The 12,345-nt window shown below is 35.1% G+C and overlaps 2 protein-coding genes across 3 annotated transcripts in view; one reads left to right on the forward strand and one right to left on the reverse strand.

Annotated features, from left to right (window-relative positions):
• Positions 1-12,345, forward strand: part of LOC145286065 (delphilin-like) — a 207,777-nt gene that overhangs the window by 10,477 nt on the left and 184,955 nt on the right. The window lies entirely within an intron of this gene.
• Positions 9,446-10,759, reverse strand: LOC145286489 (52 kDa repressor of the inhibitor of the protein kinase-like). The gene has a single exon (XM_080135393.1). It carries the CDS (start codon positions 10,757-10,759, stop codon positions 9,446-9,448), a length of 1,314 nt encoding a protein of 437 aa, XP_079991519.1.

Consider the following 12,345-nt stretch of genomic DNA (forward strand, 5'->3'; position numbering starts at 1 on the left):
ACTGATATTTTCGAAAAACATCCCCTCTTTTCGATTGTATAGCCTTAATTTAAACATACGTCACTTCCGGTTCGGCGGTGGTTGTAACAGCAAAGACGTTACGTTTTTTCCCCCCGGTCTTTTCCTCTTTTGCGGTACGGGTTCGAGCCTGCTTTCCTACTACCACTTTTTTTTTTTTTGCTCAACACACCTCCAAACACCCGGGCATCCATGCTAATATATATATATATATATATATATATATATATATATATATATATATATATATATATATATAAAAGATTATTTGAATTTTTATTTATTTTTTTATTAGCGATTAATTTCTTAATTTCGCTCCCTGAGGATTTTCTCTTACTCTTATTATAAGAAAGGAGTTATTTGCCCTTTGTTTACATTTTTCTTCGCTTACATTTTTTACATTAAAAAAAGTATTTAAAAAATAGTATATTATATATATATATATATATATATATATATATATATATATATATATATATATATATATATATATAAAGCGACCTTGTTTGTCTACCTGTCTGTCGGTTTGAGGAACGGTTGCTACCAAATTCCTCTTTCAATTTTTTTGTCTACAGACTTAAAACTTGATATATAGGTGATTAAGACCTGTGGAAAAAATTTGATTTTGTCTTTAGCCGGTAAAAATAGCTTCTAAGGGGTCAAAAGTGAAAAAAAATTGAATTTGGCAAGCGTCAGTCAAATTAAAGTGCTCTTGTACGCATCTGCAAGTATACATTTATACATTAAAGTCGGTTATATTTTAGCATTTTTATCCGTCTGATGATAGCTTAAATGGTAATAACTAAGGCTGGAGTGCTAAATGTTTTGGTTTCGATTCTAGCTGATGATACCCAAATCATTTTTTTTTTACTTTTGAAATCATTATTATGTATTGAGTACAATATAATAATCAATAGAGATTGGCTTTATAATAATAATAATAATAATAATAATAATTAATACAAAATCTGCATAAATTAAAATATCATATTTAGGCAAATTTTATGGCCAGGCAACACTAGGCAACCTGCTAGTAGATATATTTTACTGAAGTTACCACCTATCAAAGCTAGGGGTCACATGACAAAAGGCGTTAATGGTATGGAAATGATTGCCAGCTAATAGATGAGGAACATTATGGAAGTACTAAAATTGATCAACCACATGAACTGCATTTTATTATTTACTAGCTTGGGTGCCGGCGTTGTCCGAGTGTTTGGAGGGGTGTGTTGAGCAAAAAAAAAAAAAAAAAAGTGGTAGTAGGCAGGTAGACTTGAACCCGTACTGCAAAGGAGGAAAAGAACACGAAAAAAAAAAAACATGACGTCTTTGCTGTTGCGCCTATTGCCAAACCGGAAGTGACGTAGGTCTAAATTAAGGCTAGTCAATCAAAAAGAGGGGATGACTTTCGAAAACATCGGTGAAAAAAGCGACCCCTCCCTGTAGAAAAGTGCCTAGTTGAGTGTGAAGGAATTAATGCTTTTGGCCAATTTTTCGATATTTGTCGTCCGAAGGGTCGAGCTTCAAAGCTATACCGATCTCATGAAAATCTGTTGCCTCTGTCGAAAGTTTTTGCGAGATATACATGCATGCATACATTTAAACAGACAGGTGAGATTTATATAGACTAGCCTGGATGCCTGGCATTGCTCGGGTGTTTGGAGGTGTGTGTTGAGCAAAAAAAGAAAAAGTTGTAGTAGGCAAGTAGGCTCGAACATGTGATGCGAAGTCAGAAAAAAAAATAGGTGTGTGCAAAGGTGTTAGTTGAGCAGAAAAGAAAAGGAAAATTGCGAGCATAAAAAAAGAGTGGTAGTAGGCAGGCAGGCAAAGGAGGAAAATAAAGTGAAAAAAAAAAAAACGCGATGCATTAGCTGTTGCACCAAACCAGAAGTTACTTAGGTTTAAATTAAGGCTAGACAATCGAAAAGAGGGGATAATTTTCAAAAATATCGGTGAAAAAAGCGACCCCTCCTTGTAGAAAAGTGCCCAGTTGAAGGTGAAGGAATTAATGCTTTTATACAATTTTTCAATATTTGTCTTTTGAAGGGTCAGGCTTCAAAATGATACCAATCTCGTGAAAATCCATGCCCTCTGTCGAAAATTTTAGGCAGACATACAAACATACATACATACATACATACATACATACATGCACACACACTAACAAACAAGTGAGATTTATATAATTGATGGTGCCCTTCATGACAAGTATTTGTTGACATTGAATTTGAAGGTAACCAAGTTGTAATCAGTCATGCAGTAATATGTTCAACATATGCAAAGAAACTCTCTTCATAGAAATTTAGACTGAAAGAGGCTTATGGGGGAACACATGGAATAAATAACTACAACACAGAAGTAAAATAGAACAGATATATTGAAAGCAAGAAAGTATATACAACTATCTACGTAGCATCCATTGGGAGACCGTCCCTGGAGAAGGTGTTGGCTGGGTGGTCATCGACTCTTGATCTCGTGTCTCTCTGAGTCTCTTGCTGAGTCTCTCATCGGGTCTTTCCTGTCTTTACGGTACCAACCATATTTATATAGTTCACACTCCACGTATGCTAATTAGGTAGATCCTACCCCCCCCCCTCCCAAGCCTTGGGGCCCTTCTTGAATTTCAAATGACTTCATATATGGAATGATGATTATGGAATATTTTCATCATAGGTCCCATTTGCATACTTTATATAAATATGCCCAGTGTAAATTTTTAATATCGATTACATTTTGGATACACATCCAATGTTCCATGAACTTTCTTTTCCTACCAGATCTTCTCAGTTCAAGAGTATTTTGTTGAGGTTCCACTTGAAAAGTTTCATAAATTAATTCGATGGGATCTTCCTCTTCATCCATTATACTCTCTTCATGCTCTTGTACGTAACATTTTTTTTAGTTGGTTCTGGTGCTTTTTATGAGTATTTTTCGGCCCTTAAATGACGTCACCGATTCTCTTATCCATTATGCCTCACTCCCAAAATGCAACATTGTTTTTGTAGCACTTGAAAAATACCTTCTCTCCAGGGATGAATATTTTCAAGAAATATGTCTAGTATTATTTACTATATTCTATTTTGGCAAGAGTTTGTCAAACACTGACTTAACTTTTCTGGCAAACATTAGTTCAACTGGTGACAGGTTTGATGGTGTTTTCTGGTTTGGCATAATCCTGTATTCTTGTAGAAATTGCTAAAGCACCTTGTCTGTTGGAACTCCTGGGGCTTTTTTCAGAGCGCACTTTAAGGTATCGACAAATCTTTCTGTGAGCCCGTTGGACCATAGATGATATGGCAGTGTTGTTATATGGTTAATTTGGTATAACTCACAGAAATCCTTAAACTCTTCAGAAGTGAATTGTGTCCCATTGTCACTTACAATACACTTTGGCACACTAAACCGAGCAACTAATTCATGTAGAAAAGTTGTGATATTGGTCATGTCTTCCTGCAACGTAGTACTTCTGGCCATTTTGTAAAACTATCTACCACTATTAAGTAGTAATATTCTTCGACTGGACCAGCGAAATCGATGTGTAATCTTGTCCACGGGTGATCCATCTTGGACCATGGTTTGTGTACTATGGGTGGTGCCTTTGCTGCTAAGGTACACCCTTTACATCGATGAACCATGTTCGCGATATCCACATACATGCCTTTCCAATATACAAAGCTCCATATTAAGCTTTTTGTTCTATTGATTTTGTTTTTTATGTCCAAAATGAAATCATTATTTTCAGCTTCCTTTTTAATTTCATTTAGTGTAACTGGCAATTCTCTTACAATGTTGTTTCTCATGCTTTTCAACTTATAATTTGATTATATATATATATATATATATATATATATATATATATATATATATATATATATATATATATATATATATATATATATATATATAGTTGCAATAATCGATTCTTTGAATTTTTCTTCTTGAACCGGTACGAGTCTTGATAAACTGTCCGCATGACTTATGTTTTTAGATGATAGATGCTTTATGTAAAAGCTATAATTGAGAAGAATGGTACCCCATCTCAACAATCGATTTGTCGTATAAACAGGTAACCCTTTCTTCGACCCAAAGATTGTGATTAGAGGTTTATGATCCGTTTCTAGCATAAAGTGCCTGCCGTAGATCTATCTATGAAATTTCGTTATGGCAAAAATGATACTGAGAGCCTCTTTTTCGATCTGTGAATAACTTCTCTCTGCTGGAAGTATGTTCTAGAAGCGTGTGCAATTGGTTTCCTTGAACCATCTGGCATTATGTGTTGGATACACGCTCCTACACCGTATGAACTTGTGTCACTTGCCACTACAATATCCGTTTTGGATTGTAATGGGTTAAAAAGAGGTTGGATGTAAGCATTTTCTTAATTTCCTCAAAAGCTTTCTGACACTCTACTGTCCAATTTCATGCCTTGCTTTGTTTCAATAGTTCATTCAACGGAGCTCTTAAATTGTGCATTCCATTAATGAATGCTTGATAGTAATTAGAGAGCCTGAAAAAACTTTGTAGCGTCGCCACATTGGCATGTCTCTAATTGCAATGGACTTGTCCGGATCTGGTCGTCTTCCATTTTTGTTGATTATGTATCCTAAATATTTAATTTCCTTCAAACCAAATTCGCACTTTGACTCTTTGACTTTAAACCCAAAGTCCTGAATTGTTTTGAATACTTGAATGAGATGCTCTAGATGTTCATCGACTGTTGTGGTCTTTACTATAATATCGTCTAAGTACGTGCATGAAAAGCCCAAATCATTCAACATGAAAAATGGCAGGCGCAACTTTAATACAAAACGGAAGCCTGTTGAACTTGAATAATCCTCTATGAGTGTTTATCCCTAGTAACTTTGAACATTCCTCTTCGATGGGAATTTGGAAATAGACGTCCGATAAGTCTTGTAAGCAGCTGTTCTTTAACACTGTCACCAGGGTACCTTTTGCTGTGAGGTAATTTTCTCTGAAGACCCAGAGCAGTTCAAGAATCCTCTCAATGTTGTGTTTCTTCTTGTTGAATAGGAGTTCGACAGTAAAATATTATCCAAGCTTGCTAGATTCATGATAGCATGAATTTTGAAATAATTAAAAATTTTTGTGCAAATAAAACTAATATTTTCTTCCAATTTATTAACTGGAATCTGCTGAGATTGTTTTTTGGATAAACACACAATGCATTTGTAATGCCGTATGGTCAATCGATTTTTTTTTAAAAATTAGTCGAGCGTTTTTGCTACATTCCATAAGCTGCCGGGATATTTCAAGGCAACGTTCATGGAAAAACAGGTCAGTAAATGCAGAAGTACCAATGTTATTTTTCATGAAAGGATTATGTCATGTGAACAAGCATATTACTACCTAACTCTCTACCTATATTACCTCCTATAAATATGGCCCCTAGCACAGTAGATCCTTATGGCAATATCTCCTGTGGTGAATAAATGTAAAAAATAAAAGCAGCAATGCTTACAGCAAACTACCATCCCCTTTTGTTTAAAAAATAAAAAACTAAAAACTGACCATAGCATTACCTCCATCTCTCCATTACTACTCTCTGAAGTCTTTACCCCTCTCTCTCTTTTTTATTCCTTGTATACCATCCTGTCTCTCACTATTATTTTGCATATTTACTTCTTTCAATTTATCTTATTTATAATTTATTCTTACTTTTAATTTTTCACTTACTTTATATTTTTACTTTTATTCATTATATTTTACTGTTTACAAATGTTATGCGTGACCTTTTATTTTAAACATTTCGGAGGGAAAGGCCAATAACATGGGAAGATAAAAATAGACTTGAGGGAAAGAAGTATAAATAAAGACTTGGACAGAGATAGGTTTCTTTGGAAATCTATTTGTTTAAGCCATTCAACGCATGCTAGCATGTAATATGGACGTTAAAATGATGATGATGATGATGATGATGATGATGATGATGATGATGATGATGATGATGATGATTTGAAAGGATTTTTTTTAAATTGGTGAATCAAATATCTGAGGTATACTGAAGAAAACAACACAAAAACCCCTCTTCACATTCACTTTAAAGCTGAGGTATTGCGTTAACCTTTTTTGATAAAAGTACCAATTTTGGCATTAAGGCTGACCAATACATTATGAAAAATTTTAAATGTTTACCTATCACCCGGGTGCCCTTTAGTGACTAGATATCATTGCTCAAAATGAACACCAGCGAATACCCAAAAGGCACCCAGAAATTTGGTAAAAATTGCTAAAGGTTTTAGGTTTTATTGAATGTTTTCAATCAAGCCATACTAGACAAATACATTATCTGCTCCAAATTGTTTTTAAGAATTCAGAGTTATTCAAGAAGTTAGTAACAGTAAAAACAATCTCTTTTCAATACTATATTTACTAAAGATGTATTTTTAAAGTAATCCCTCACTCCCCACCCAAAGAAGTACTATATATATCAAGGATGTATTATAAAATAATTTCCTTTGAAAGAAAGAAAAAAAAATAAAGAAACTAAAAACAACTAAAGGATCTATTTTGTCAATTTTGTCAAAATCTTGTAATTTTTAAGTTTATGAAAATCTTCCCTATTTATAGTTGTTCAAGAACAGTATACCTAACTACTGATAAAAGTTTGTAAAAAAAAATTATTCAAGAAGGGGGAGGGGAAAACGGCCTTTGTAATAAAAAAAAGAGAGAAAGATGAAAAAGAATTTGGGGAGGGGGACTAAAGAAAAATATGGCTTTGTGAGAAAAAAGAGAAAAAGAAAAAGCAGAGCAAATTTTGCCACCAAAAATGTGAGAAATAAAATTTCATTTCTTTTTACTAATATTTGAAAAACAAAGCAGTTTGTCATTTTTTAATTTTATGATGTTTTTGTTTTTATATGTTAATGATTTATTCATTCATTATCGACAAATATTTGGTCTGCTCTCCATTGATCTTTTATTTCTTATTTAAATAATTAAACTGTCTTGAATTGTAACTCGAATCACTACCCTTATTTTATTTTAATCATAGACGTATCTTTTTTACCGAATGTTTCTAGTCATTAATAGTATTTGCATTGTTATCTTAAGTTGGATATTATTGACGTCACAAAATTTATGATAATACTCATATGGATGGAAGATCATCTATGACCTTGTAGAGGTTGGTTGCCGGAGTTTTGGCAGTAACTCTGCAGCATACTGACAAAAATAGGGGCAATGGGAGCATTGAGGATCTGTGATTTGAAGGAAATAAATAAAATGCTATCTCTATCCAAATGGATTTCACTAAACAGACCAGAGACATGGAAAAGAATTTCGTAGGAATTGGGCGAAGGACCAACTAAAAAAAAACTTTGAACTTCATGACGACCCGTTTACTTAGGCTCATTGGTTCATGCTTGCTGACGTGTTGTTAAAAAGAAAAGCTGAAAATTTTCAGAACACAATTTTTATTTTTGCAATGTCAGAGCATGTAGTTGATAACCTTGAAGGAGACGATCTGAAGCATCCTGAGTTAGGTTGAGCCGATATGATGTAAGACCTGAAATAGGCAATGAGGGCAGTACTTCACTGAAGACCTCCATTGAGACATTTATAAGTATGTATTTCATGATAGATGTTAATTTATACATATATATTTCACAATATGATAGATGTTAATTTTCTATGTGAAAACAACTTAAAATGAGATTTGACATATACCAGTAAGAAGAAGGCCTGACTATCGAACCATCATTGTCCTCAGTACAGGATAATATATATATATGATGGTGATGGACTCTCCCGTCGATTTCGACGTATGAGGTTCAGACAACCCATATTTCTAAAACTCATTTATGCTTTTGCCTCTGATGACTTTTTAGTCCAGCAAGGGACTTGCAGACAAGACCACAAATAGAACATGAATGTGGATTTAATGCTGCAGATATTGGTTCGGCTAGTAGTCGTTTTGCTCTTACTCTGTTTTCTTTCAGTTGCCTTAAGCTTTCAGATTGAAACCTCTGGAGACCTTCAAAACACCTTGATCTCCATCCTTTTCGGTCATTCACCTCATCTTCAAGACTCCTGTATGGTATGTTCACTGCAGACAAGTTACTCTTCAACTTGTCCTTGTACCTAAGCCAAGGACGTCCGACAATTCTTTTACCACCTTCAAATTGACTGTACATCGCAATTTTTGGAATTCTGTCATCGGGCATCCTCAATACATGACCAGTCCACCGCAATTGCGATTGAATAAGGAATAATTCAATGCCAGATATTTTGCATTTTGTGAATAATTCGGCATTTGATACCTTGTCACAGAGGCTAAGACCACATATGGAGCGTAGACAGCTTTTGTGGAAAACGTCCAGCTGATTAATGTGATGTCTGTATGGAGTCCATGACTCAGATCCATAAAGAAGAATGGAAAGAACAACAGCACGGTAGACAAGGATTTTTGTGTCTAGTCGAATACCCCTTTTTTCGTTCCACAAGCGATGGCGGAGATTTCCAAAGGCAAAAGTGGCCTTAGCAATCCTGTTGACAATTTCATCATCAAGAGAACCGCCCTGTTTCACCTTGCTACCAAGGTAAGGAAAGGACTTGATATGATTGATATCATGACCGTCGACTTTCAACTTGCGCGCAGGAAATCTATACTCTGGTGGATTTTGCTTTACGCCTTCAACTTGTTTTGGGGTAGGTGTGGCTGATGCACTACCTCAGTCTTCCTTATGCTAATTGTCAGGCCATAGGCCTTACACGCGGCTGAAAATCGATCAAGAAGAACCTGGGCTTCCTCAAAGGACGTGGCTACCAGTGCGGCATCGTCAGCGAAGAGCAAGTCGCGAATAATTTCGGTGCGAAGAAGAGTCTTGGCCTTAAACCGTTGATAGTTAAATAAGCCACCGGATGACCGAAATTGAAACTTGACACCAGTGTCCAAATCATCAAATGCATGCATATATATATATATATATATATATATATATATATATATATAGAGAGAGAGAGAGAGAGAGAGAGAGAGAGAGAGGGAGAGACAGAGGGAGAGACAGAGACAGACAGACACAGACACAGAGAGAGACAGACAGAGAGATAGAGAGAGAGGGGGACAATATTACAAAGAAATTTCATTAGGATTCATACAGTGGCGTACCTATGTAAAATGGCGCCCATGGCAAAGTTTGAATGTGCGCCCCTTCTTAATAATTTATACCATAACCTACATAATATTATAATACAGGCACAATTTTAACGAAAGATAAACCATGAAATGAATGTTTTAATAAAGTAATTATATGGTTATTCTTGCTTTAAGAAATAAAATTCTAAATGATCCAAAAAGAAAGGACTACAACATACTTCATTTATTTTTATTATGAAGAAATTGAAGGATAACAAACATACCACAATAAATCTCAATAAATCCGACCTTTTTTGTTTCAATAATAACATTCTAAAATAACACTTTTCGTGTCTTTATGGAAGCAAATTCGTCTATGATTTTATCAAAGTTAGTTTTCTCTAATTCTTCCCTTTCTATACTCATCAAAGCTAGATCACACAATCTGTCCTGACTCATTGAGGCTCGGAGACATGAAAGAATTAGTTTCAGTTTACTGAAACTTCGCTCGCAGCTTGCAATAGATACTGCCATTGTCAACATTATTTGCAAAGCAATTCTAAGATTGGGAAATACGCTCTCATCACCATATTCAACTATGAATGTCAGAAGGTCTTCAGGACGCGATAACTTTAAGTTGGCACGACTTGATATCAACATTTTGCAATCAATAATCTCCTCATATAATTGCTTACCATCTATGTCTGAACTGTACACAGCTCCTAAATTTTCACACATAGACTCTAATTGTTCACAGTCAGATGAGTCAGGACCGTAACAAAGGCCTTGGACATCCAACAGAAAGCCAAATTTGGAATCGATGTCAAATAACCGGGAGAATCGATCATCCATCTCTTTGTGCAGGCGGTCTAGAGCTCCCTTCATGACTCGTTTCATTTCATCTGTTCTTGATAACCCGGCATCTCGTGCATTTTTACCAGCCATTCTTGTTTTTCCCCTTGTCCTTCTTTTGATTTCAACGTCCCATTTTTCACAAAGGTTCTTGCCATCTTCCAAGCATTCATCAACTAAATTTTCTCTTGCATCATTGAAATGATCTCTTAGGCCTTTTATGTCTAGGGCAGTATTGTGAAAATTCATTGTCTTGTCTTGCAATCGTTTTTGCACTCTATCTATTGGCATAAGTATTTTGTGCCAAAAACCCAACAATGTTAGAAACTCGTATGTTAGTATGCGATTTACTAGTTGTTTAGCGTCACTCTGGGTATCAATTGTTTGGCTGACATCTTCTATCATGCTGTCTAGTACATCAACGATTTTGTCAAGATACATTTGTACAGGCTTCACTGCTTCTGTTCTAGAACTCCAACGGCTTTCTGCTTCAGCCTTTAAAACCAGTGGGACAGCATCTTTTAATTTCTCCCACCGCTGTGTGGAACGGGAAAAGAAGCTATACGATGAGTCAATAACTCCAAAGAACAAGACCATTTCTGTGTCTTGCCTGGCTGCCTGAACACCTACAAGGTTAAGTGAATGGTTATCACAATTTACAAACACTGCCAGCTTGTTTTTTTGATTTATTCTTTGCTGCACACCACTTCTGTGTCCCGCCATCACAGCAGCATTGTCATAACATTGTGACCGACAATCTTCTATCTTCATCTGGTCTTTCTCCAGTTGTTGCATGATAACTTCAACGAAGCTTGCAGCATCCTTCTGACGTATATGGAGAAAACCCAGAAAGGACTCTCTAACACAAACTGTTTTCCTTTCAAAATCAATATCCACAAACCTTACAACTTCTGAAACTGCTCACGATGTGCCTGGTCCGGGGTTGAGTCGAATAGAAGACGATAATACTTAGCTTTTTTAATGCTGTCTAGTAAATTCTTGCGAACGGTAGATGCCATAATATGAATAAATTCATTCTGAACACCTGGGGAAATGTAAGATAATGCGTAAGGATGACTTTCAATAAGAGCGAGGTGCTCTCGCATCACAGGATCAAAGACGGCAAGAAATTTCATTAAACCAAGGAAATTACCCACATTTGAGTTACCATCTGCCTGAAGTGATTCCCTGTGTCCTCGCAAAGCAAGGTTCTGTTTTGTCAAGTATTTGATACCGTGTCATATTCTCATGAGAATGTCACGCCATTTCTGCTTTTCTTTTTCAATTTGTAACTGGAGTTCGACGTCAAGAATCCCTTTTTTTTCAGTCAGATTTCTTTCCAGTTCTTTCCACAGTGTAAAACACTCTCGATGATTCTTAGCATTTTCATGAACGGTCATCCTTTCAGGTGCTTTCCACTGACTAAATTCACCCTCCTGCTGCAATGTGGATTGATGCTCTGATCGGGAATAGAGCAGGCAGCAGATTTTTACCATCCTATTACTAGTTTCTTATTTAAAAAAATAGCATACTTTTTCATAACTTGGTGTTTTCAACCCTTATCAATTAATTTTGAAGACTATAGGCCTGTGAAATTGTTGAAATTGTTATCAGAACTTTTTAGTATCTGGCTTACTTGCAAATTTATTCCAAAATTAAGGTGTGATGTCAGTTTAGCAAATGTCTAAATTAATTATTACATCTAATAGGGGAGGGAATATTTTTCATTATCATCGAAAATAGACCCGACTTTCAACAGAAACTGTGAGTGAACAGAACAAGAACTTTTTACCATTTTTGGTCCAGAGGTAATTTATTGTGTCTAGAAAAAATATATGAAAAGAAAATGCATATTTTTATTTAAAATAAACTATAATAACTTAACATGATTTCATGCTATCACGCACATTTATTTTATTTTTCGTTTGACAAATATTTCGTTATAACGTGAACCACAAAAATCATTTTACATTTTCTTCAATAATATCATTTTTTTTTTTATCTCAAGTAATTACACGATATAGCCTTAAAACTAAATACAATGACACTGACTTCAAATAATTTAATATAAATTTCATACATTTTTTCTGGTGGTAATAAAATAAAAATTTTCTAGTTTATTGTTTTTAAATTACTATTTCTTTTCACTAACAGGCGCTTGTGTCACACACTTGTGTGTAAACTTTAAACTTGCTTTCATTTTCGTTGATGTTTAAACCCAGTGTATTCTGGCGAATATTACGATGCCGCAATCTTCACTTCTGTAGCAATTATACGTTGACAAACATTTTTTTTTGTTATAAGCCAACACTCCAATACGAAGTGATTGATATATTATCCAATCAGCACACTTTGCGTGAGAGGTACTTCTAATGAATTGT

The sequence above is a fragment of the Euprymna scolopes genome, chromosome 10 (assembly GCF_053919585.1).
Source record: "Euprymna scolopes isolate OS-2025 chromosome 10, ASM5391958v1, whole genome shotgun sequence".
NCBI classification, from domain to species: Eukaryota; Metazoa; Mollusca; class Cephalopoda; order Sepiida; family Sepiolidae; genus Euprymna; species Euprymna scolopes.